The sequence below is a fragment of the Molossus molossus genome, unplaced genomic scaffold, assembly GCF_014108415.1.
Source record: "Molossus molossus isolate mMolMol1 unplaced genomic scaffold, mMolMol1.p scaffold_m16_p_1, whole genome shotgun sequence".
NCBI lineage: Eukaryota > Metazoa > Chordata > Mammalia > Chiroptera > Molossidae > Molossus > Molossus molossus.
Window position 1 is genome coordinate 32,251,379 of NW_023425344.1, and position 26,747 is coordinate 32,278,125.

Consider the following 26,747-nt stretch of genomic DNA (forward strand, 5'->3'; position numbering starts at 1 on the left):
CTTCTCTCTTTCCTCTTTTCAACATCCTTATATGTACAAATCCAAAACCTCTTTTTTCAAGTTTCACCTCGAATTTCATTTCCACCACAATTTGTCTCTTTCCTCTAAGTCTCTGTAGCAATATCTGTGCTGTCATCATAGCCCACACAACTGCCTGCACATTTCAAGGTCATTGTGCCCACATCGTGTGGTTGAAATTAAGTCTATGAGCTCTTATAGTTCTTAGGTATTTGCATTATTGTTTATCCACTGCTGTATATTCAGTTCATCTGGTAAAGGGCCTCGCCCATAGTAGACACTCTAGAAATAGGCATAGGTTACTTCTAATTCATTTGTATGGAAAATTCACATGACTTTTCAGATTTTTTTAAATCCTGCAGTTGTGTGATTCTTTAAACTTCTGTATGTTATGCTTCAAGGTGAATGTTTTTAGGAGCATAGACTGAGGAGGGGGAATATAATTTTAAATAAATGTGACGTTTAAGGATTTCATAGAAAAGTCTTCCAAGTCACTTCCTTTTTAAATGACCATAACACTTTTTGGTATTAGTTGCTTAACTAACCTAAAAACAAGCAAGCAAGCAAACAGAAAGACCCCACTAATACACAAGTAAATGTTCACTGTATGCCAAACAAAAGGTAAACACTGTGTGGGTGGATCATTTTAACGCCAAATCACTGCATATCTAGAAGGAAATGCTAAACCACATTCATACAAATTGAAACAAACTGTGAAATATTTTGAAAAATACTCATTTGAATAAATCTCTCTGCGAAGAATTAGCAATACAGGACCAATGAATGGAATTTGGTCTGGAAACGTAAAATAGCTGTTAGTAAGTTTTGTCAGGTAGCAGGGAGATTATCTATTAAGGACTGTTGAAAAAATTCTTACATTGGAAAGAGTGGTTTTTCATTTGCCAAAACCATTAATACCTACTGTGCTCCAGAAACTGTGTACTCATAATTTTGTTAATTCAAAGACAAATGAGTATGATCTTATCATATATGAAAAATCTCTTCAACTAATGAAAAATACAAATGTATAGTTTTACTCATATATTATAAAACAGAATATATACTGTGAAACAATGTTTTTAAAGTGCTCTGAGATGTCTGAGAGTAGAATAATTAATAAATCTGTCCTGGGGGAGTAATGAAAACCTTGAAAAACAGGTGTCATATGAATTAAAGCATGCAGTGTGGGTAAGATTTCAAATGTGAATGAAGAAGTGTGTGTGTGTATGTGTGTGTGTGTGATGATTTTAAGGTGTGGGTAGAGTCTTAGTAAATCACTAATAACCAGTGTACAGAGTTTGCTTCTAGGTGTGAATCTGGAAAGAAGGTTTGGATCTCTAGTAAATTGTAAATGGCTGCAAATTGTTGTTCCTCCCATAAAGACATAGAGTGTATTTTCATATTCCCTGAATTTGAGATAACTTGCTTTGACCAACAAAACACAGGGGGAGTGATGTTGTATGAGTTTGGAGCCAGGTCTCCAAAGGCTTTGTAACCTGTGGTCTCACACTCTTGGAACATTGCCATCATGGGAATAAATTTGAACTAAACTACTGGCGAGAATATGCAAAGAACAGATGCAAGCCTGTCAATGGTCAAATAGGAAGTAAGGCCATCACAGTTTCCTTGGCTCCTGACAAATTAGCAGCAGATTATTGAGGCGCGTAAGCCCAGAATGGATCAGTGGAAGAAAAATCTAGCTGACCTCAGTCCAAATTGCCAGTCCTCAGAATATCAAGCTCATAAATGGTTGTTGTTTTTAAGTCATAAGTTTTGGAAGTGGTTTGTTGCCCAAGAAAGGTAAACTGATGTAGAGTCACTTTACTGAGGATATATAATGTGATACTAAAGTGTTTGGATTTCATTCTTCCAAATGCGGGGAGCTCCAATATTTCAGCAATGAACATTTGAAATTAAAAACACATTACCATTTGCATTAGCACTCTCTAAAATGAAATGCTTAGCTATAAATCTAACAAAATATGTTAGCTATAAATCTAACAAAACATGTAGAAGATCTGTATAAGGAAAACTACAAAACTCTAATTAATAAATCAAATAAAGATTAAATAAAGGGAGAAATATTCCATATTCATGAATAGAAAGTCTCAATATTGTCCAGATGTTAATTCTTCCCAACTTGATCTGTTGACTTAATACAGTCTCAATATAAATCCCAGAATGTCTTTTTTGTGGATTGTCAACAAACTGTTTCTAAAGTGTCTATGGAAAGTCAAGAGACTAGGAATAGCCAGCACAATATTGAAGGAGAAGAACAAAGTTAGAGGACTGATGTTATCCAACTTCACGACTTACTAGAAGGCTACAGTTATTAAGACAGTGATATTGGTGAAAAATAGACAACTGGATCAACAGAAAAAAATAGAGATCCCTCAAATAGACTTATATCTTTGACAAAGGATCAAAGGCAATACAATAGAGCAAATGGTCCTGAAACAACTGGACATATAAAAAAATAAAGCAAGACAAAGACCATATACCCTCCTCAAAAATTAACTCAAATTGGATCACAGACCTACATGTAAAATGCAAAACTATAAATCTCCTAGAAGATAACATACAAGACAACCTGATGACCTTGAGTATGGCAATTATGTTTTTAGATATAATGCCAAAACATGATCCATGAAAAAAAATAATTGATAAGCTAGACTTGATCAAAATTAAAAACTTCTTTTTTTGAAAAACATTGTCAAGAAAATAAGAAAACAAGCCATATTTTCAAAAGAAATATATAATAAAGGACTGTTGTTCAAAATATACAAAAAATTCTTATTCAACAATAAGAAAACAACCAACCTGATTAAAAATAGGCCAAAGACCTTAACAGACATTTCACCAAAGAAGATCTACAGTTGGCAACCAAGTCCATGAAATGATGCTTGATATAATATGTCAACAGGGAAATGCAAATTAAAACAACAATGAGATGCTACTGCAAACCTATTTTGAGCCAAATCTGGAACACTGACAATACCAAATGCTGATGAGGATGGGGGAGCAACAGGAACTCTCATTTATTTCTGGTGGGAATGCAAATTGTACACACTTTGAAAGATAGCAATTCTATACAAAACTAAACACACTCTTACAATATGATTCAGCAATCATGCTCCTAGGTATTTACCCAAAGGAGTTAAAAACTTATGCCCACACAAAAACCTGTATGTGTATATTTATAGCAGCTTTATTCAAAGTTGCCAAACTCAGAAATACCAGATTGTCCTTCAGTAAGTGAATAAATAAACTGTTCTGTACCCAGACAGTGAAATATTATTCAACACTAAAAACAAATGAGTTGTTCAGCCATAACAAGTTCTGGAGGGACCTTAAATGTATACTGCTAAGTGAAAAAAATCCAATTTGAGAAGGCTACACACTATATGATTCTGACTATATAATATTCTGGGAAAAGCAAAACTATGGAGACTATAAAGATCAGTCTTTGCTAGTAGTTGAAGGGTAAGGGATGAATACACAGTGTACAGAGATTGTTAGGGCAGCGAATATACTTTGCATAATACCATTCTGATGGACACATCATTATACATTTGTCCAGATCCATACAATGTACAACACCAAGAATAAACAATAATGTAATTTATGAACTTTGAGTAATAATGATGGGTCAATGTAGGTTTATCATTTGTAACAAATATACAAATGAGGAAAGTTGATCATGAAGGAGGCTATACATGTGTGGGGTTAGGGAGTACATAGGGAATCTCTGTACTTTCTTCTCAATTTTTCTTTGAACCTACAAATTCTCTTTTAAAAAAGTGAGGAAAGTTAAAATGATTATGTGATAGAACTCTGTCTGCCTACCTATAACCTGACAGAGCACAGCTGTTATCATCTAAATGTTTTCTACCTTGCTAGGTTGCTTTGCTGTCCCTTTCCTGGTCCTTTGGCTAGAGACAGCAGGATTTTGTTGGAGCTTCTTTTGTCTGCACCTGTTAGTGTTTATGGGTAACCAGCTTCTTCAGCTCCAAGACTGGAATAGACAAAACAAAAAGAAAACCCCAGAAACTCATCATCATGTAGTACTAACCGACCTTCCTTTCCTGAGCCTCTTAGGTGTGTTTATACACAATGTCTAAGGTTTTTAGTTATTCTTCATGGGAGGATAAGGATACGTTTGTCTACTCCGTTTTTCTAAAATTGAATATCTCACAATTAACATTTATTTTCTTTTCTCATCTTAGTTACCACTCTGTATGTGTCCACTTGAACTAACAGGAATAATACATCGCATCATAGCTCGAATGTCTGCTGTGTATCAGACAAAAGATATATCATGTGAGCTCTAAAATATATTTATTTCTCAAATATAGTCAACATCAGTGCCTGCTTCCAGCTCCTTTTACTTTTGGTGACTCTCCATATTTTATCTACTGACTTGTTGAAAAAGTAGTTTTAAAAACCAGTTCTAGCCCAACTCATATTTAACTTTTGGCGTCTCCATTTCTTCAGGAAGACTAGGGAAGAGTCCCTATTCTAGCTGTTCCCCATTGCTCCCTTTGTAATTCCAACTAGGGCCAACCAGGTTCTAGCCTTTGGTGAAAGCAAAATGATGTGAGGGAAATCAGACCACATAAGCATCTTCCCCAGAGCAATAGCTGGTAATTGGTATTTCTTGAATATGTTGTTAATCTCTGATCCAAATGCTAGGTTTATGGTGAGAGCTCCATAGACTATTATTGAAATAGGTTCTAACTTACTAAGGATTGTAAGGACAAACATTCTTACTGGAGTCACTTCTCTTACAGTGTAAAGATATAAATATCAAAAATATCCCTCACTTAGCCAACTCTTGCCATTGTGACTCCATTTGAAGTTTTGTGTTCAGGAAAAAAAAAAAAAAAAAAAAACAGAGCAGGGTGTGAGGTATTTTTCAGATCTATGCACCAGCCTTCACTGCTGGGCTTTGTATCAGAAGGGGATCACCCCTATCAACTACAGTTCCCACGCTTGTTTGCCAACAGGCTTCCTCTAATATTGGGACAATGGGAAGCACTGGCTGGAGGTTGGATTGTGGAAAGCTAGGATAATTTTTCTCCTCTCTCTTTACTTTGGGAGGCATCTTTGAGAGTGACTGTGATTCTTTGGTGGGTATAGTTCTTACTGGAGAATTTATTCTTCTCTATTCAAAATTCCTCATCTGATAGTCCTGGTTCCTGTATTCTGGTAAGACCACCACCTCTTTTTTTCTTTACATTTCCAGGAGTGGTGGTGATGCTTTGTCAACTTCCTCATTTAAATAGTCTCTATGATATTACTGTTACCCCCATTTTAGGGGAAATCACACAGATAGTAAGTGGTAGGCATGGTATTTGAACTGTGGCAACCTAACCACCAAGTTCTATCCATTTAACCAGTGTCTCACAGCTATATCAAGCCATAGTAGGACTACCAACCTTCCCAAAATGAAATGCAGATTTCGAGAGTAGCTCTTTCCTTAAAGTCTGATTGGTAATGTCATATATCTGTGTGTGTGTGTTTTCAAATAGTATATTGTTGAAGATATTTTACATACTAGAAGTGTGAGAAATCTAAAAATACATCCAAAAATTAATGTAGATTTATAAATTTTGAGTTAATAATGCTTATTGTCCTCTATTACCCACAGTGCTTCTCAACTTCTATTCCAACTAACCTCAGAGGCGAGACTGAGCTTTATAATTCTTGAAGATATTTTTATCCTCTCTCAGCCTATTTTTTAATGAAATCTCATTATGTTATGCCTTTCTGTAGGGATGGTAAGGCACAAATTGTAAGGCTTATGATAAGAAAACCTGTTTCCACATATGCAACCAGGAAGAAATTTCTTATTCAGGTTCATCTTTTAACTTGCTACTGACATTTTTGTCTCTTAATTTGTAAGAATTAACTTCCCAATTTTTTTCAGAGAGGCTTTCAATCTGATTGACAGATAAAATAAAATTTTGGTGCATTCTCAAAGTCTTTTTCTCTTGTGGGCTAAGGGTTTATTAATCAATACATAGGCTATTAGGACCTGACTCTAGCTTCATTTCGAATTATACTAAAACTCGAACTTGTCAACATTACATTTGAGGATATCATTCGCTACTTGAAATTTTAAAGAAAAACTGAAAACAATGTAAAAATTGAATATGTTTAAAGAAGAGTCAATAGAAATCAAGGAATTCTAATATATTTTCCTTTTTTAATAAATACATAAAGCTCTTTACCATTTCCCTCAATTATTTTGATTAATATGATAGTAGAATCTTCCAGAACATCACTATACCAATTTTCACATCCCCATGTAAGGACTCATTTCACAGAAATAATCATGACTAGCATTAATAGATGAATGTCAGTGCCAGAACACAATAGTATAAGGCATATTTACACCATCTTAACATACAGAACACCATACATTACACAAAAAAACCACAGATCTTGAACAAACAAAATTCAATCTCCTAGATAGCTTACATGTATAGGCTTTGCCTGAAACATTTTTTTCTTTACATTTTGTGATATTTTTTCTTTCCAAGCAACAAACAGATCTTTCCTATATCTTGTGATTTGTTTGAAACATTGTACTCATGCAAAAATAATACTTGTTTTATTGCATTAACATTTAAACAGTTTTGGATTTGGGTCCCAACTCCATCATCTAACATTTTGCTTGACGTTGTTTCATCCATATTGTCATTTTAGCTGGAGTGATATGATGATTTCATTTTAGTGAGTTACAAAATGATAAACATATCCAGTTGACCACAGTTCAAAAATCAAGATTCTAAGCTTCTTGATCATGCACATTTTACTTTCATTCTTGAAAAGTGGTTTGAATCAGACACACCATTTTGATTCGACATTTATTGGTTTTCTTTTTTTAAACGTTTCTAAAAACAACAACAACAGAACAGAATGAAAAAAAATACTGTCCCACATCCACTGTTCACAAAACGGAAGAGCAGCAAGAATCACACTGACCATTGTTAAGACACAGTCAGGTGGTGACACTGTAGTAAACATCGAACGTCATTGAAATACTGCAGGAAAGTGATAATTACTATAACCCGTACTTCTGTAGCAGTTCAGATTGCCACTGGCGTTTGCGCTCTGGAAAATAATCTGGAATGTGGATTTTTTTAAAATCCTGAATACACTTCTTCATTTCTTCTTCTACACTGAGCTTCTCACAGACTTTCTTTTTGGAAAGATTTGTTTCCCGGGACTTGCTGATGAGTGTCTGAAAGAGTTCACTGTTTCTGCGTTTGTCCGGTGGGGGCATCCATTGCACAGGTGCCTTTTTGGAAGGGCGATCCAAGGTCAAGGTGTTAGGCTGGTGAGCCGTGGCCTGCTGGGCACTGGGTGGGTTGTCCTGGGGCGTGCTGGCCTCTGAGTGGCTGTCACAACTGGAAGTGGAGAGCTCATTACAGGAAGTCCCGCTCTCACTTCCTTTATCTGTGACTTTGTCATGTTTCCTCTCTTCATGTTCTTGTTTCGGCGACACCATTTTCTGAGGTGGTCCTAAAAAGAAAAAGGAAAAAAAAAAAAGAGCAGAACAATTGAATAATAAGAAGAAAGATCACATTAAACAAACTTTATAAATTTTTTGTTTTAAACCAAGAATATTTATATTTAAAAAATGCTGTCTGTTGAGGGATTAAATACAGCATCTACATTAAAATACGCAGCATGTTGATGAATTTTTTGCAAGATGAAGTTTGGGAGGTTTTGCCAAATGAGTATTTCTGCCTTAATAAGTCATCAATAACTTTCTGTTTAAAAGATTTTTGTTAGTTACTATGTCCTGAAATCTGAAAAAGATATGATATGTAAATATTTTGCTAATTCCATCACTGTTCCATTAGACACTTAGTTCATTTCTGTTCTAGTTATCGACATTAGGTGTTCATTCTGTGTGTTTTGGCATTATACAAGCAGAAAGTACCACTGCTCAATTTTACAAAATAGCAGTATTCTCTAGGCACTGAGGGGCAATAGCATTGTTCATGCTTCCAAGCGGGGGGTTGGTTTAAATCTTATCCTCAGTCTTTTAATCTTGTTTCCTATCTATTTCCTTGGGGAAAATGATAAAAGTGCCATAAGATATATATGCGCCTAATATTATGGTGAAAAAAATGTACTTGAAATACAGTTTTCTCTTAAAATACAAGGCTTACCATTTGAGGCAAATTACCTTGGAGGACAATTTTCAGAAAGTGATAATTTGCCAAGATAATTATTTCAAATACACAAATAGTTTACTTCTAAGAGAGAGCATATTTTATTCTCCTCCACTCTGCTGTGAGATTAGGATGCCTGTTTAACTTTTACTGAACACAGCCATATACCCAGAACCGTAGTAAAACCTTGATTAATTGGAACCTAACCACTCAGGAATATTAAGTCACTCAAATGTCATTTTTCTCTTGTACTCCACATCTATGAACAAGTTATATAAATCAGAATGGGGGGAAGGCATTCGTATGTTTAATCAATTGCCCAGGGATTCTACTGTGCAGCCAGAGTTGATAAAAATTGTTCTAACTCATAAGGTCTCAACCTGAGCCACATACAGAATTACTTGGAAAGCTTAGATTATTGATGCTTTGGTCTTGATCCAAGACATCCTGCTTTAATGAGGTACCACCTGGCCATTGGGTCAGTTAATAGATCCAGGTGACTTTAATGTGCAGCCAAAATGTGAAACTTTCCTCAGCCTATAATATATGCAATGTGTTCATAACCAATATGAGTAGTTATATTAGTCAGAAGGGTAGGAAAACAAACCAACAAAAATACTGTTCACAAAAGCACCTACTATGTGCAACTAACTGTGTGGGTGCTAACATCAGTTTTCCTATTTAAAATCAGAGGAAACAAAAGTTGATATCAAACATTCAGCTTAGTTAAATTAAAGATTTAAAAAAGCTCTAGACCTTTTTGGAATGATGGAAATATCCTGTAGCTTAACTGTTGTGTTAGTTATAGAACTGGATACATTTGTGAAAACTGACAAAATGATGTAGGCAAAGTAGGTGAGTTTTCTGTATGTAAACTATACCTTGATTAATCTAATCAAAAACAAACAAAAACTCTCAAAACAGCTTATTAAAGAATATGTACCTATTTGAGGGAAGGCCTAACCATTAACTCCTACCTGCTTTGTATGCAATTCAGTAACCCTGGCACACCTGTTGATGTTTATGAATACTTAGGACGAAAGTGCACCAGTACATTTCAGAAGCACTTGCAGCCAGGGATTACAGAAAACAAAAGCAGCAGCTGTTTTTCTGTCTCTGTCATGTCAGTTACAGGAAGAGAGAAAGGGAGTGAACCTGAGGGGTGGGGTGACGCAGGTGCATTTCTAACACTCCTTGTTAACTGACTGACCCTGAGCCGTTCGTAACCCTCCTTTATCCTCTGTGGTGGATGGGCACAAACTATGTCCTTAAGGCCCCTTGCCATCTGGATTTTAGTTGGATTCAGTCCATGACAAAGGCTGGCGAGATTATGCCTCACCCTCCTCCTCCCAGGATTTCTGTGATCAGGTGACCTCCCTGGACCGAGAGGTACAGCCCTGGTCAGCAGCTCAACCACCTTCTCACCTTTCCCTTCCTCTCTCCCTCCCTCTGCCACCCTTCTTTCCAGATTCCATTAAACCGAGGCTCACATCTTCAGGCCCACAGGTGTTTAACCTTGTCATTGTAACTGGCACAAGGGTATTGCCCACACCAATGTATACTGTCAATATTCAACTTTTCTCAAATCATCCAATTTAATGTGCTTTCTCTTTCTTCCAGGACCCTAAAAAACAGACCCACGCTGGTCCCCAACCACCCTCTCCAATGACTAGGGGCATGTTACTTGTAGGACCAGTTTTTAGTGGTGGCAGATTTTAGTGGCAATAATATTGAAAAGAGTTCTGACCTGGAATCAAATTCTAGCTCCCTAGCAAATACTAGCCTCATGGCCTTAAGAGAGATACTTAGTTCCTCTAAGCTTCAATTTCCTTACCTGTAAAATGGGTAGAAGTACTCTTCTCATTGGGTTATTTTTTTTATTTTAATTTTTTTTATCCTCACTCAAGGATAAACATTTTTTCCATTATTTTGTTCAGATAGAGTGGGAGGGAGGGAGGGAGAGAGAGAGAGAGAGAGAGAGAGAGAGAGAGAGAGAGAGAGAGAGAGACATCGATGTGAAAGGGACACATCGAGTGGCTGCCACCCGAATGACCCAACCAGGGCCGGGGACAAACTGCAACCGAGGTACGTGCCCTTAGCGGGAACCGAACCCGGGTCTCTCTTGACCGCAGGCCAACGCTCTAACCGCTGAGCCAAAACAGCCAGGGCGAGTTATTTTGATATTAAATGAAATACCATACAAAGGATCTAGCAAAATAATTTACAACAAAGTATATCATTGTCATTTTTTAATGTAAAGACAGATGTTCAAGCCATCTCTAGAGATTGTATGTGTGTCGAAGGGTTTGTGTGTACGTGTGTACATGGAGGTCGGGGTGGCGGCCGGGGCTGCAGCATCTGTTTATCTAATTATCGTCATGGCTCAATGTGATCCAAGCTAGTGTGATGCGCACAAGCCTAGTGCGATACAGAATGTAAATAAATGTGTTTCACCCTTTCTGTCAGTCTTCTGCATCGCTTTAACCAGAAATCCCTAGAGAGGAATCTACACTTTAAACTCCCAATAATGACTAAGGAATTACTGCAAATGCCTGAGAAAACCATTTTATATTAAAGATAAATGAGTAATGAGAAATCATTTCATGTTAATAGGCAGGGGATGGAGCATTGGACAGAGATACACAGGTAGCAGAATAATAACATCAGAGGGGAAGACAGGACAGAAACAACATAGTTGACCCTTGAACAATGTAGAGGTTTGAGGGAGCCCCCACACAGTCGAAAATCCATGTACAACTTTTTTGACTCCCCTAAAACTTCATTGCTAATAACCTACTGCTTACCAGAAGTCTTACTGATAACATAAATGGCTGATTTACATATATTTTGTATGTTCTGATGTACTGTATTCTTACAATATAAATGAAGTAAGCCGGAGAAAAGAAAAAGTTATTAAGCAAATCATAAGGGCCCTGGCTGGATTTCTAAGTGGTTAGAGCATCTGCCTGCAGACTAAAGAGTTGTGGGTTCGATTCAGTCAAAGGCATGTACCTCGCTTGCAGTTCAGTCCCTGGCCCTGGTCGGGGTCATATGGGATGTGTCCCTCTCACATCAATGTTTTTCTCTCTCTTTTTCTCTCCCTCTCACTCTATCTGAAGATAAATGGAAAAATATTCTCAGGTGAGGATTAAAAAAAAAAAAGAAAGAAAATCATAGGAATAAAAATATACATTTTCAGTATTTTTTCTATTTATTGAAAAAATCTGTGTCCAAGAGGACCTGTGCAGGTCAAACCTGTCACTGGACTAGGCGACACAAAAGCAAATGCTTCTTCTGTTTGTATTCACTGGAGGGAGATGCTCAATGACACACTCTAAGGAGAATACAGAGTTTTATAAATTCTGTGCTTTCGCTAAATAAACTATATAAAGTTATTATGCATAATGGCATTAAAATTTATTCATGGAAATAAGTGTCTGCACCCAGTACACACACACACACACACACACACACACACACACACACGGAGAAACTCCACATGACAGAAGAATGCAACGTAAATAAATTGCTCTTCTAGTGTAAGAACAAGACAGATTTCTTTGAGAAGACATTCATCCTCTCAACCAACAGGAGATTATTGTGTAACAAATAATCTCCTTTTATGTCAAAAATATAATGTATTATTATTGTTATTGGATTAAGAGCACTTTAAATCATTACTGATGATTTGGTGGATTTGAATTGGGACTAAGATACAATAATAAAATAAGTTATGTGTTTTTATGACCAAAATTAAGAATAATAAATGAATTCAAAGGAAATAATAATTTATTTACTTAGTTTTCTTGTGGATGCCTGTTAACTGTAGGTTTCCAGGGATAACTTAAAACTTTACTTTTATATCATTTAATTCAATGATCCAAAGCCACTTAAAATGCTTATGCACAATCTAAATAATTATTTACATAACACTAAGTCTTGCATATGTGGGGGCAGCTTGATTTCCAGAAACTTGTATGTCTCTTCAAATAGTACAAAGATCAAATGTATACCTAAATGATCTTCTTAAGATCAATTTGCCCTCTGACTTAGAGCACCAATCAGACTTAGTATAAGGGGGGAAAAAGTGATGATTTTATCAGCTGGGCTTTCTTCCACCACATAAAAAAATTAGCATTGAATATTAGAGTAAGCAACAAATCAGTAAGCAAATCTCATACCTATTTAAGATTTCAATTTGAAAAGAAGTTAATTATTTAAGAGTGTCCGGTATATATGCACACCTAGAAATTCTCGAAAAAGCATCCTTCCTCTTTTCACTTGGAGGTTTGCCATTAAACAGACGGACTTTTACCCAGGAGTTGACCATCTTCCAGGAGGAATTATAGCCTCACCCAGGAGCCTCACAGCCAGCTGCCTACGTCACGCTTCTCCACAACTATTTTTTTTAAAGCACAGTCAGTACATGTAAGCACATACATATACATACATTATACTCATTTCTTTATTATGCTCATATTTTTCTTCAGTGTGTGAATAGTCTTGGAAGATCTGGGTTTGAGCTTGGCTCAGACACTTACTAAGTACTTTTACGGTGGTCATGTAACCTCTCTATAATTGGTACTTGTTGGTTAGAATTTGGGAATTGGCCCCTAAGTTCATTAATGTGATAAAGTTCTATAGTTTTCAATTATATAATACATAGGAAGGGATTTTCCAGGCAGTAAAATTCTAATCAAATATTAAATATAGAAGATTGAAGAGTTACCATTCATAAAAATTACCTCTTGGAAGGGGGGGGGGGGGATTTTTCAATTTCCACTAAAGTACTTCACAGAACTGCGGGTTTGAGAATACCTTTTTTTGCTCAGTGGTTAGAGCATCGGCCCGCGGAACCGAGAGTCCTGGGTTCGGTTCCCACTAAGGGCTCGTACCTCACATCAATCTCTCTCTCTCTCTTTCTCCCTCTGTCCCTCCAGCTCTATCTGAAGTTAATGCAAAAGAAAATGTTCTCGGGTGAGGATAAAAAAAAAATGCCCGGCTGGCGTGACTCAGTGGTTGAGCATCAACCCATGTACCAAGAGGTCACCAATTCAATTCCCAGTCAGGGCAACATGCCCAAGTTGTGGACCCAAATCCCCATTGGGAGGCATGCAGGAGGCAACCAATGGATGTTCTCTCTCATTGATGTTTCTATCTCTCTCTTCCTCTCTCTCTCTCTAAATCAATAAAGAAAAAATAAAACTAAAAAAGAATAAGTTTTTAAAGTTTATTTATGGGAAGAGTAGTCTTAGAAGACATTATTGGCTCACGTTTGTTTCCTTAAGTCTATTCTTGTCATCAACGACAGCCATAAGAATGATGCCAAAAGTGTGGACTGGCTGGGTTCACATTCTAGTTCTACAGCTCATTAGGTGTGTTTTCTTAGGCAAATTATTCACCTTCTTTGGGCCCCTGTTTTCTTCATTTTAAACTTCATACAGTTGTGGCAAAGAGTACATGAACCAACACAGGTAAACTATATAGGAAGTGCCTTGCATGTAAAACTGCTCAAAATGTTCATTATTATTATTCAGCATAAATATCCAGTGCTATTTGGCCAGAGTATGGCATATCTGTTCATCTAAATGTTGAGAGGACTGAATGAAGAATAAAAATACTTCCATTTTAATTCTAGCTATACGCATGGTATTTATGAACATATGAATTGCAGGCAAGTCTCTTATCTACTTCCAATGTCAGCATTTTATCTATTAAAAAAATAAGAATAGTAATATTGCCATATGGATATAATAAGAAAGGAGATAATGTCAACGCACTTTTGTTGTAAACTTCTCTATAATAGATTTGAGAAGATATTAAGCAATAATTTGCATGTACTAGGAGGAACTTATTTGAGAAAAGAAACACAAAAGCTCTCTTTAAGTTATTAAAACATGTGAATTGAAAGCAATAGTAAAAATATCACATTAAACCAAATAAAGCAAATTGTAGGACAATGGACCACAATTGTAAAATTGTGCAAAACAGGGCTTTTGATGAACTCCACTGGGTTATACTACACTGACATTAAAAGGAAAAAATAATCGCTTTTCTAAGTCTTTCAGATGGATAGCGTAGGATAGAATCTTAAAAAAAAAAAAAAAAAAACATATGGCTCTGGGTAGTTGTGGGTGTGGACACCTTCAATAAGTGTACTTCCATGTTCTTTCTTGGAATATACAGGCATTTCCAAGTGAGGTCTCTGTGAACAACTGCACATTTGAGAAAACCTTTTACTTGAATTTTTTTTTTTACCTGCCTAGAGATAATAAAAAAAGACTGGATATGTAAAATATGTCTGCATCAGACACAATTCTCCGAAGGGAAATTACCCTTTAATAGTACTAAACTCAATAGCTTGTGAATGTTTATGTGGTACTCGAACAGAATGAAATCAATCTATCTTAAATATTAGCACTACATGCCTTTGAGTTTTAAGCACTTGATTCAAAAGGAAAGAAACTTCATTTCTATTAGATAAACATTTGTTGAGCACCTACTGTGTACCAGGCATAGTGCTAGTTATAAGAGGACACACACACACTCACACACACACACATACATATACACTCACACACTACCCGATCTCCAGTATTACCAGCTTAGGGTGATAAGCACAGTAATGCAACTGTAACTAAAGTTTGAATACAACATGAAGAAGGGAAGAGGAGTAAATTGTGTTTGGAGTGAGCTAAAAAATGAAATCATTTTTAATTTACCAGTTAAATTTTCATAGTAAATTGACAATTAAAAGTCATACAGCCCTAGACGGTTTTGCTCAGTGGTTAGAGCTTTGGCCTGTGGTCTGGAGAGACCCGGGCTCGGTTCCCGCTAAGGGCACGTACCTCGGTTGCAATTTGTCTCTGGCCCTGGTTGGGTTGTGTGGGTGGCAGCCACTCAATGTGTCCCTTTCATGTCGATGTTTCTCTCTCTCTCTCTCCCACTCTATCTGAACAAAATATCAAAAAAATGTCCTCGGGTGAGGATAAAAAACAGTCATACAGAAGGTGCATTCGTCTTAGAGTAAAAAGGCTCTTGAAATAAATAAAAAATAACTTTTATATAGTCTCTGTTATTATTACTTATCCACTTTTATGAATAAAGTGATATAAAAGAGAAAGAAAAAGCAAAAAAAAAAGTAATTTAAAAAGAAATACGAGTTGTGGTATTCTTTTCTTTCATCCTGACATGATTGGTCACTAACACACTCTTGGGATTCTCCCTGTACTTGTTAACTGTTTATTACATTTATTTATTTACATGTGTATCTCCTAGTCCTAAACTGTAAATGCTTAGAAGTCAGAAACTGTGTTTTTCTAGCCTATCATGAAGCCTTGATCATAGTAATTGCTTAACCAAAATAATAGTGATTGTCACTCCTGGGAATTCCTGTAGTATCTACAACCAACTATATCATCCATTTGGTCCTTATTATTCACTACCTTTTATGTTACTAAATATTCAGCTAAATGAGCACAGAGTAGTAAGAATGTTCCCAACATTCCCACGCAGATGCCCACCCCAAAGTCACACGTCAGGTGTCCTATCTTCCTCCAAAAGGTTCTAACTTCAGTGTTAGAGACGGTGGCAGAGACGGTGTCTTGTGTTTCCTTGTATCACACAGTGTAGGAGGCTGATTTGTTTTATCATTGAGTCAAAGATACTAATAAAGGGAATATGCCAATGTAGCCTTCAGGAAAAATGTGAGAAAATACACATTTAATGGAACATATATGGAAGAGGTTTTCAAAAATAACCTTATTACCTTCCTCCCATTCTATAAATCTGAGTCTTTCCTAGTAGATATTTCTGTAGATGATACCCAAGGTCACCTTTGGCTACTCAGTGGATTCATCTATACCCAATTTCTGTCCAGGTCTTGTTAATTCTGCCCTTGCAGTGGCTGTTGAATCTAGTTCTTCACTTCTGTTCCACAATTTCACCAGCTATGAGGTTTCTCATTATTTCTTACTGTGTCTCTTAACCAGTTTTTCGACTCCATTTTTCTCACTTCAAACTATTCTCCACACTATTGCCAAATACACATCCCTGGAGTCTGATTCCTTCAAGTATCTCTCTTGTACAAAAACCTTTCAGTGAGTCCTCTGCACACAAAGTGAAGTCTGATGCCACAGTTTGCACCGAGGATGTCCTCAGCTTTTGTTTCCCAGCATCTCTCGAGCATTCCCCACGGAGCGGACAGCATACACCTGTTTCTGGTAAATGCCTCGCTTTCTCCAGGCCTGTGCGCCCCGTCTGGATGGTATTTCCTCCTGTTCCCCGCCCTTCGAAGCTGCTCCAAACTGCCCGTTCCCACACTGGGATGCGATTTCCTGTGAGCTCACCTCTCAGTGACCCACAGCGGCGTGTTGGAATCTCTCTCCAACTATTAAGCCTATTTTGTCTAATAATAGTTTTCTGTACTGATTTGAACTTACATCTCCATGTTCTGTTCCACAACACAAACACACAAACTCACACACAAACTACATGAGTCAGTCTGGAACGGGGTGTTTTTTATTCTTTGTATTTCCTGGAGTACCCCCCTCTCATGACCAGGCTCATAACAATTCAGTAACTGTTGAACTGAATTAAGTGAAATTAGTATTATATACTAAAGAATGTCTAAGCGCATAGGGAATTGTTGTAGCCCCGAAGTTCTTTTGTGATTTGTACTGTTTTGACTAAAAAAGATAAACCCAAGTATAACTAAGCTTACAGTTATGTAACTGTAACCACAAAAACACAAACACAAAAAACAAGAGAGAAGAAGATGAGCCTTTGCAGTGATCTGTAAGGACCTCACAGTCATCCCAGTTAGTGAAAATATTCTTTTGGGAAGGTCCTTATATTATCCCTTTTATGTTATTAAATGAAATAAAAAAATATTTGGGAACCATAAATAATGAGGGAAAACAATTTTCTTTCATCTGCTGAAGAATTTTACATCACTTACGTGATTCTCTGATTGCTTTATGTAATTAACTGATTACCTGACACTTGCACCTAAATATTTCTGGTAGAAAAGGCACTAGGTGCACATTTGTCTCTTTAGAAGCCTTAGCACATGCAAAATGGCAGGAGAGGCTTGCAAGAGGTTTGCTTGTAAACTGATCTGCACATCTCACCCACGGGAGCCGGGATTCTGTGACATATTCACCATTTTTGTGTTTAAAAACAAAACAAACAGACAAAAAAACTCTATACAGATGTCCAGGCTCCTTTTAAACCCTGGAATTAAGGTGCTGGTTCCCAGGTTCCCATTTCCAAATCTACCATTGGTTATTACTGATATTGTCATTGGTTGTTTTTTGTTTTGCTACATACTTTCTAATGACCTCCTTTTTGACATACTATATGAAAGTGACAATGTATCTGTTTTACCAATCTGTGAACACAAGCTTACTCTTACTTGTTCTACATCCTGAAACTGTGGATCAGAAAACCTACATGGTGCTCGGCAAAGATTAATGAGATTTGTTTCTGCAGCATGACTGATGATGGCTCTGGGGAGGAAAAAAAAGGCGTTCTGTAAATACAAATTGGGGGTGCACTTATGGTGTGCTGTGCATAACAAATTTATATGACCATAAAACCACGCTGGTTATAAATGATCGTTGCCTGTTATAAAATACTAAGCAGCTGCCTGAGCAAAAGGGCTTGGCAACAACAAGGTTGAAAAACAAACAAACAAAAAACTGACTAACGCTCCGGGGCTCCAGGAGGAGCAGCAATTGTTGAGGGGACTGTTATTTGTCAGATCTCTTCAGATCTTGAGTGCCTGCCTGCCAATAAACGCTTTCAAGTACTCCCAACAAGGTCAGCGAGATGCCACTTTTTGTAGCTGTCAGACTATTTAATGTGAGTGCCATCTCTTTTCACCTCGTGCTTATTGTGAAGGCAGCTCAGGGCACAGTCACTACGCTGAGTACAAAATGGAAACACACATGCGCACAGCAGAGTTTAATTTCATGTTGTGCGACCATTTGAACAAATGCTCAGCCTTTGCAAATAGCTTAACTGTGCTTGAAGTGAAGTTCTGATGCGTATTATCTATGTCAAAGGTGTTGAAAAGACTCATTTTCCTATTCCGCTCAAGAGGGAATACAAATGTGGTACCTCCCTCCCAGAGCTGCTTTAAGTCAAGTTACGATGAGGACGAGCCTTACAGTAATGACCTCAGAAAAGATATCAGGTCTTAATCCTTGAAAACCATAAATGTCACCTTACATGACAAAGTCTTTGCAGGTGATTAAGGATTTTGAGATCTTGAAATTATTCTGGATTTTCTAGTTGGACCCCAATCAACCACAGGTATCCTCATAAGAGGAAGTTGGAGATTTGATCCACAGAGAGGAAGAGGAGGCTATGTGACCACAGAGTCCACTGCAGTGATGAGGCTACAAATCAAGGAATGTTGGCAACCACTGAAGTTAACGAGGCAAGTGACGGAGTTTACCCTTGAACCCCTGGAGGCAGTGTGGCCCTGCTGACACAGTGATTTCAGCTGGTGAAAGTGACTTCGGACTTTGGGCCTCCGGAACTGTAAGTAAATAAATCTCTGTTGTTTTAGCCACCACTGGTCATAATTTGTTACAGCAGCCACTGGAAACTAATACTAGTCTATATAGTTTAACGTCTGCCCCTTGGTAGATGTTGAGTTACGGCATCTTAAACAAGTGATCACAATATTATTCTTAATAACTTGATATTGCATGTGAATTATAGGATGTTTCTCTATTAAAATAGTCTCTGCCAGATTGTAATCCTTTTTCTCTGCCAATCAATAACCTTTAAGATTCTGGAAAACAGTTATCACATGTAGTCAAAATTTTCCCCAATTATACAGATCAACCATCCTGATGCTACTCATATCTGTTCCCACAACACAATCTCTTCTCTCGTTCTACACACACACACACACAAACACACACACACACACACACACACACACACACCACTCACCCCTCTACACACACATATTATGTATATGTAGTAATAGAGCTGTCTCATCTGTAACTGACTCCACCTACATGTCCAGCACCTGGCCATTCCCTGAAGTTCCAAGCCCCATAATTGTACTGCTTTCTGGACATCTTCCTAACTTCAAATACCATATTCTAAAAAATTACTGCAGCCTGGCAGGTGTGGATCAGTGGTTGAGTGTTGACCCATGCACCAAGAGGTCATTGGTTCGATTCCCTATCAGGGTACATGCCCAGGTTGTGGGCCTGATCCCCAGCGGGGTGCACGTAGGAGGCAGCCAATCGATGCTTCTATCTCTCTCTCCATCTCACTTCCTCTCTTTCTAAAATCAAAAAAGAAAAAATATTTAAAAAATTACTGCACTATTCTTTCCCTACCAACCAGTTCCTCCTTCTATGTTTTCTATTTTATAAAAACACCACAATTATTAATCAACAGGTTTGAAATCTGACATTTTAATTATTATTATTCCTACCCTTCTATAGCTTCCCTCCTCATATGAACAGCTACCTAATCATTAAGTATACTTCAGTAATGTCTCAATCATTTTCCTCATCATCAGGCTCCACCCTCACAGTTAGGATCCTCAGGAACTCTTAAGGAACTCAATGCAATGACTGCCTAACCTCTTAGGACTCTATTGCAGTGACCGCCCAGCAGCCTTTTTATCTCTGCATTACCTGTTCTCAGAGAATGTCAATGGCTTTCAGAAACCTATCCAAATCTCTTGGCCCCATCAACAAAACTTCTCATGGCACAGTCCCATTTTAAACTCTAAAACTCATATTTTTATTACTCCCACCCTCTAGTCAAGCCAAAATGAAGATATATATATTATCCCAAATGCCACTTGTATTTAATTCTCCACCTATGCAAATAACAGGTTGATTTCCATTTTGTACCATACTTATTTATATATATGGAGTAAATTCTTTATTGGCTGGTATGTGTGTCTGAGAATATACTTGGTGTCACTATCCTATGCAACAGACCCCAAGTCCCAGGATACAGAAATGAATTTATAAACTAAGAGTGGGCCAGTCATACCTTACCAACCCAGCCCCATAAGCTGAGGCAAAAGTGAGGTTTGAGAGGCAAGTATTCTGGGTAGTTCAATAACAGAAAACCCCTGGGATGCTTTGAACTGTAACTGGGAGTGGGTGGGGGGGTCTTTACATGCCTGGCCAAAAAGCTCTCAGACATGATTGGAGGTGACTAAGTCTCCCAGCCCCAACTACAGCAGAAGAGAATGAGTTGAAAGGGAGTTCTCACATGTTTGGGTGTCTGACTCAGTAACCACTCTGGCCAGCTCCACCTGTTAGGTATTTTAGAACAAATAAAATATTAATCTCATCAGCAAATCCTTTTCACAAACCTGATTACATATTTTATTAAATGCAAATAACACTGAAATATAAACAAAACCTCTCTTCCTGAAGGAAGCTGAGTGATGTGTTGGTTGTATTTGTCATGGGAGAACTCTAACACTTAGTGTTTAATGCATAAACTTAAATTTGTATGCACATTTTAAATTTCTGATCAGAGAAGCTTGGGAAAGTTTGAATGAGTCAGGCATAAACAACATAATCAGTATGTATTTGTGAGCAAATCATTATAATAAAAATATATATAATTTAAGAAATCCTAGAAATTTATTTTTATTCAAGCAGGGACATGTGTTTCATCCTTGCCTTACAACCTATGACCAGGGTGGGGACAACACTATTATGGTCCTAGATTGAGATCCTAATTCATTCCTGTGTCCTGGGGAGAATGTCTATTTCCCAAAATAGATAGGGGTGTAATAAACACAAAGATACACACACACACACACACACACACACACACACACATGCACACACTATATACTTTATTATGTAAATGTGATTGGATACAGAAACCAAGATGGTTCATAGTAAAATGTTTCACACCATCCAAAGGCAACATGTCACTTTGTTTCATCTTTTCCTGTGTGGCCACTAGTTAAAGGAGATAATGAGATTGGAGAAACAACTTAGTAATGCAACCAGGACATACTTTTTGTTTAGTTCATACTTTAGCAAGTGAGTACTAGGTTATAATAAGGAACATTTATTGAACACGTACAAAGTGCATTTTACATAACAACTGGTTTAGATCTCACAATAACTTTATAAAGCTAAGTACCTATTATACCTATGTTACACATGAGGAAACCAAGGTTTCGAGGTTATATAATTTGATGGGTCACATTTGGAAGAGACAGATTCAAAGGTAGATTTGTCAGATTTCTAAGTTCATGCTGAGCTAAGCTCTGAGAGTCAAGGCCTCAAAAATCCTGACAATGGTGTTTAAACCAGCTTCCCTGAAATGCTAAACTAGTTAAAATTGCTCATGAATTTTAATCCCTGATAAAATTAAACTGAGATGCATATCCGTAAAAATGTTGGGATAAAAGTGCTTAATTGCACCTGAGTGTTAAAATTTATTTAGATAGTTTGCAATAAGGAGTTATTTTATATCATGTCTAGCTAGTTTAACAAAAAATAAATGAAAAAGTCTAAACATATGAAAATGTGGACTCTGCTTACTAATTCATTTCATTGTGACCATTACTAAGACCGAGTAGCTTTATTTTATTATTATTTTTAAATTTATATTTATTGTTGAGGGTATTACAAGTCGTCCCTCATTTGTCCCCCTTTGCTCCCCTCCACCCCAGGTTTTTACCACACTACTGTCTATGTTCAGGGGCTATTAACCAGGCAACCGTGATTTATCAAACTTAAGATTTTCCCATCTCAAAACAAATGCATATGTGGCAATATCTTCTATAATGCACTTTTTTTTTTTTGCATTAAAAATATTACATTGATCAAATAGGTACAGGTAGAGAAACAAGTATGGTTTAAAGGGAAATTATATATTTAAGATGTAAATCCTACTACAAAATTTACAAAGTAAAAATAATTAGAAAAAATATAGAAGATGATGCAGAATTATAGCAGAAAAGAAACAGAGAAGATGAAAGAATTATCTTCAGACTCATGACTTGTCAGGTACTATAATTTCTAAAACATCAGAATTATAGTTGTACAATAAGTCACCTTTAAGACTGAACCTCTCAGTGGTGTGCACCTCTTGATCAGGAGAGGTTGACACCAGGCCAGACATTTCTGTGGAGAGCTTTCACAGCCTAATTAAATAATGAGTAGGTTCTGTCAGGGTTGAGATGCCTTGAACTTTTCATACCATTTTATAGTGCAATTTAGTCTAAACCTAATATTTCAATAGTAACAGTGATATCAATCTCTCTTTCTGACATTAAAGCCTTAAAGATTAAAAGCAAAAAAATTATGTGGTAGTGCTAATGAAACCATTTCAAGACAAGAAGATGTATTGGTAACACCTTTTACATGGATCAATCAAAATGGCTATGTGAAGGAAGTCTCTGCATTGGGGATGCATTTGGAGATCCATGTGTAATTTTAATATGTATTGATGGTTATTCATTAAAGGCTTGAAGATAGACAACTGTTTACTATATGAAGCATAAGAATTAGAGTATGCTCCCAGTATGTTGCATGCTGAAAGACTCTCCAAGAAGTGCTGAGAACACAGGATTCACAAAAATGAATATTCTGCTTTGATTTTATGTAGTTCAGTGAAAGCAATCTGGGGTGGTTCCCTTTACCAAACATTTTTAAACAAATTATGTACAACTGGAATAAAAACTTTTGTTCCCTTTACCAAACATTTTTAAACAAATTATGTACAACTGGAATAAAAATTTTTAGGGCAAAAATTTCCATAACAAGGAACTAAACTAGAGATACCATTACTGAGTCACAACTGTACTGTATAAAGGTCACTAACTAATTGGGAATTGTGATTTACATTGTAATTGCTTTTGATACAATTGTGATTACATATTGGCCTTAGATAAATAAAAAGAAAAGATGTTTAGCCAATGATTGAAGATTCAGAACTCCTTTGCTTGAATGGCTGGGTGCTCCATTTACCTTTAATAGACTGAACTATTTTGTTAGCAAAATTGCAAAGTCAAAGCCAAAGATTATATAGAACACTGAGATGATTCTAATTTTGTAGATCAAAAAGAAAATAAGAATGGTTGTTTTCATTGGTTTTGTTCTATCAATTTTTGTCATTATTTTGTTTATAACAACAAAAATACACATATAAATAGAAAAAATTTTACAATAAAAATCTTCAGTATAATTAGCTCCATATTTTAACTACTTTATCAGTAAGAAAAAGATTGTTTTATAATTCAATTTTTGGTAATACATATTCTATTAAAAATATTGCCTTTTAGCAAAGTATATTCTGGAGAACTGAAAGTGATTGTAAGGAAAATGAATCAAATTCACTTCACTTTCATGAATATTATGTACTTAGATAAAATCATCAGGGAATAAAGAATCAAGAATACAGAGCATATCGTACTCTAGTGTAATACAGTCCAGAAGGGACAGAAAAAAAAATGGAGGAGATTGAATCAAAATATCAGGTCTTTTTTTTTTATTTCTCAATCTCTTATAAAAGCTATACAATTGTAATTGTGGAAGAAAGTGGGCAGAGAGAGAGAACGAATAAACTAAATCCTTGCTTTTGCTAGAAAACAAGAAAAGTGTAATGAACAGAACAGATATTGGGTAAATTCTGGGTGACACAAAGCAGATAGAATCAAACTGAAGAATAGTAGAGAACACAACAGTTTCACATCCTCACAAGGAAAAATAAAAAAGAATGAATCAGTAGAACCCAAAGCCTGGTAAACTAATGAAAGATACGGAAGGAATCTTAGGTCACTTTGTCAGAAGACCGGGGTGTTGTTGATATGACTGGGTTGGTTCACTTCACTAAGCAGAAGGCAGAGGGGCATCGATCCCAGGATGAAAAACCAACTGCTCTCAAAAGAGAATCAAGTACTTTTCTGGGTATAATTCCTGCAGTGGATGAAGAAGCTGGGTTTTGAGGTGATTCAGGATCTCTGCCATAGATGAAGGAGTGGGCAGGATGGGGTGTGGCTCTAAAGTAGAAAAGTGACTACCCCAGCAAAGGACAGGAAAGATTTCATGGGCCTACAATCTGTGCAGAAGGACCTCATGCTTGGTTTAATGCTTTGCTGTGACTGTCTTAAAACAATAATTTACTCTTTGAAGTTCTATATTGTGAATGAAGTCCAATAGAACAAGGGAGCATATACTCCTTTGTAAGCAGAAGAGACAACATGGGGGTCCCAGTTCCTTGCTACTCTATCTTCATTTTGCATTTGGACGTCTCATGATTATGAGAGTTCAGTGAGAATCAAAGCAAGTGTTACCATCTTACATGAACATTGCATAAGTGTCCAGGAAGGTGGGGGGTGCCAACAGCCCCAGACACCATGTTGTCTGTCTCAACCAAAACTTTATTGAGTGCAGAAGGAAAGCAACAGTACCCTAAGCAAGAAGAACAACCAAGGAATCCTATCATGCCCTTTCTTACTCATCATTATGCTAAAAATAATGATATTGAAAAAAGAGGAAGATAGGGAAATCTATAGTTTTGTGTTCTTTTTTTTTTCATTCATTTACTTATCACTAAGGTAAAGGGAGACAGTATTGATACACTGTGTGCCTGTCAAGAAGGGGAATAAAAACATTGTTAGTTTTGTGCAATGTTTTTACTCTTCCAGTAGGAATGACATGTGTATACCTACATAGATGGGCAAGGGAGTTCCAACTGTATAGTTTTGGTGATTCCACATACTATTTAATGCCTTTATATTTACATTTAAAACTGGCATTACACAATATAAACAGTAAAATTCATGCTAATGCATTAAAGTTTTCTTTACTTAGAATAGCATTTAATAGAAAATAAAAACATCATGACAAGTTGAAAGAGAGACCACAGAAGAAAGGGAAAAACTTTAGATATGTTAGTACCTTTAGTGGCTCTTTCTTCCTGTTATTTTAAAAAAAAAGACCCCCTATTTTTATTTGGCACTGGGTCATTCCAATTATTTCAATAAAATACTTTAACCAACTTATTTCAAATTGTAGATTAATGATGGTAATACATACCAAACATCTGTAAGACTCACTGAAAGTGATATTAGAGAAAAAAATTGTATTCAATAGAAAAATGAAAAAATATAAAAAGTTAACTAAGCATTCAACTCAGGAGATAGGAATGCAGCAAAATAACTAAAAATAAAGTAAGCATTTAATATAGAAGAAAGGCAGAAAATAACAAAGAAGAAGACAAATATCTACAAAAAAATCAATAAAATGAAAGGCTGGTTATCGGAAAAAACAATTTTTTGGTATGTTGGATAAAGAAAAGACAGAAAAAATACCATTAAGTCTGAACAAACCTGGGATAATTAAGATATAAAGGGATATAAACTATAACAACATAGGAAATATAGTCAATAGTATTGCAAAAACTATGTATGGTGCCAGTTGGGTACTAGAAATATCAGGGGAAACACTTTGTAAAGTATATGATTGTTTAGCCACTATGCTGTATACCTGAAACTAATAGAAAATAATATTGAAGGTAACTATAATTAATTTTTTTAAAATAAAGAGTGTCAATGAAATCAATAAATTTCAAATTAATGATATTCTAAAAATACACAAATCACCAATTTTGGCTTACTAAGAAATAAAAAAAATGAACATGTTTATAAATAGAAATTTTAAAGGTAATAAGTTTAAGATCTAGTCTAAAAAGGAAGCATACCCAAATGGTTTTATAGACGTGGTAAGAGGTATGTTATACAAAGTCAAAAAACAGAAAACAGGATAAAGATAAATTCCTCATCAACATTGTAAACATCAATAACTCTGATCTCAAATCTAAAGAAAAGTACACATAGAAAAGAATATTGTGGATACATCCACTTTCTGAACCTAGATGTAAAAATCTTCAATAAAATGTATATAACTAATCCAATAATGTATCAAAAGGAAACTGTATCATAACCAAGTAATTTTATTTATTTGAAAAATACAGTTCTTCACCATTAAATGTATAATACAAGATAAAATAAGAAAATAATACAATCATCATTATATTAATATAATAATCACTACATTAGATAAAATAAAATACCCATACTTGATTTATTTTCTTCAAAAAATAGAAAACTTAAAATTGGAAGATATCTAGTTTCATAAATTAACAGTGAGGTATAAAATATATTTCTATCAGTCAATTAAGCCTGGTATGCCTCTTATTATTATTGCTAATTAATTTTGTACAAATCGGTATTGTCAATAAAATAAGAAGTAATAAAAAAATAAGTAGAAATATTGAAAAGGGACAAAAGAAACACATTATTTCAAGTGACATGATATGATTCAGAAGAACTGATAAACCCTTTAACAGAGTTTCATAAGGAGTCTAGATAAAAGATTAACATAAAAAAATAAACCACTTTCTTTTACATTAACAATGCCAATTAAAAATATATATTATAAAAGGCAGATCACACTCAGCACAGCAACACAAATTTCAATTTAACTGTGGATAAGTACAACAAGAGACAGATGAAAC

At 36.0% G+C, this 26,747-nt stretch overlaps 1 protein-coding gene across 1 annotated transcript in view; it reads right to left on the minus strand.

Moving 5' to 3' along the window:
* Positions 1–6,206: 6,206 nt before the first annotated feature.
* Positions 6,207–26,747, minus strand: part of KCTD8 (potassium channel tetramerization domain containing 8) — a 248,787-nt gene continuing 228,246 nt past the window's right edge. The window contains exon 2 of the mRNA XM_036277112.1: positions 6,207–7,548. Within this exon, the coding sequence (XP_036133005.1) occupies positions 7,088–7,548 (461 nt within the window). The 3' untranslated portion in view covers positions 6,207–7,087. The remainder of the gene's footprint in view (positions 7,549–26,747) is intronic.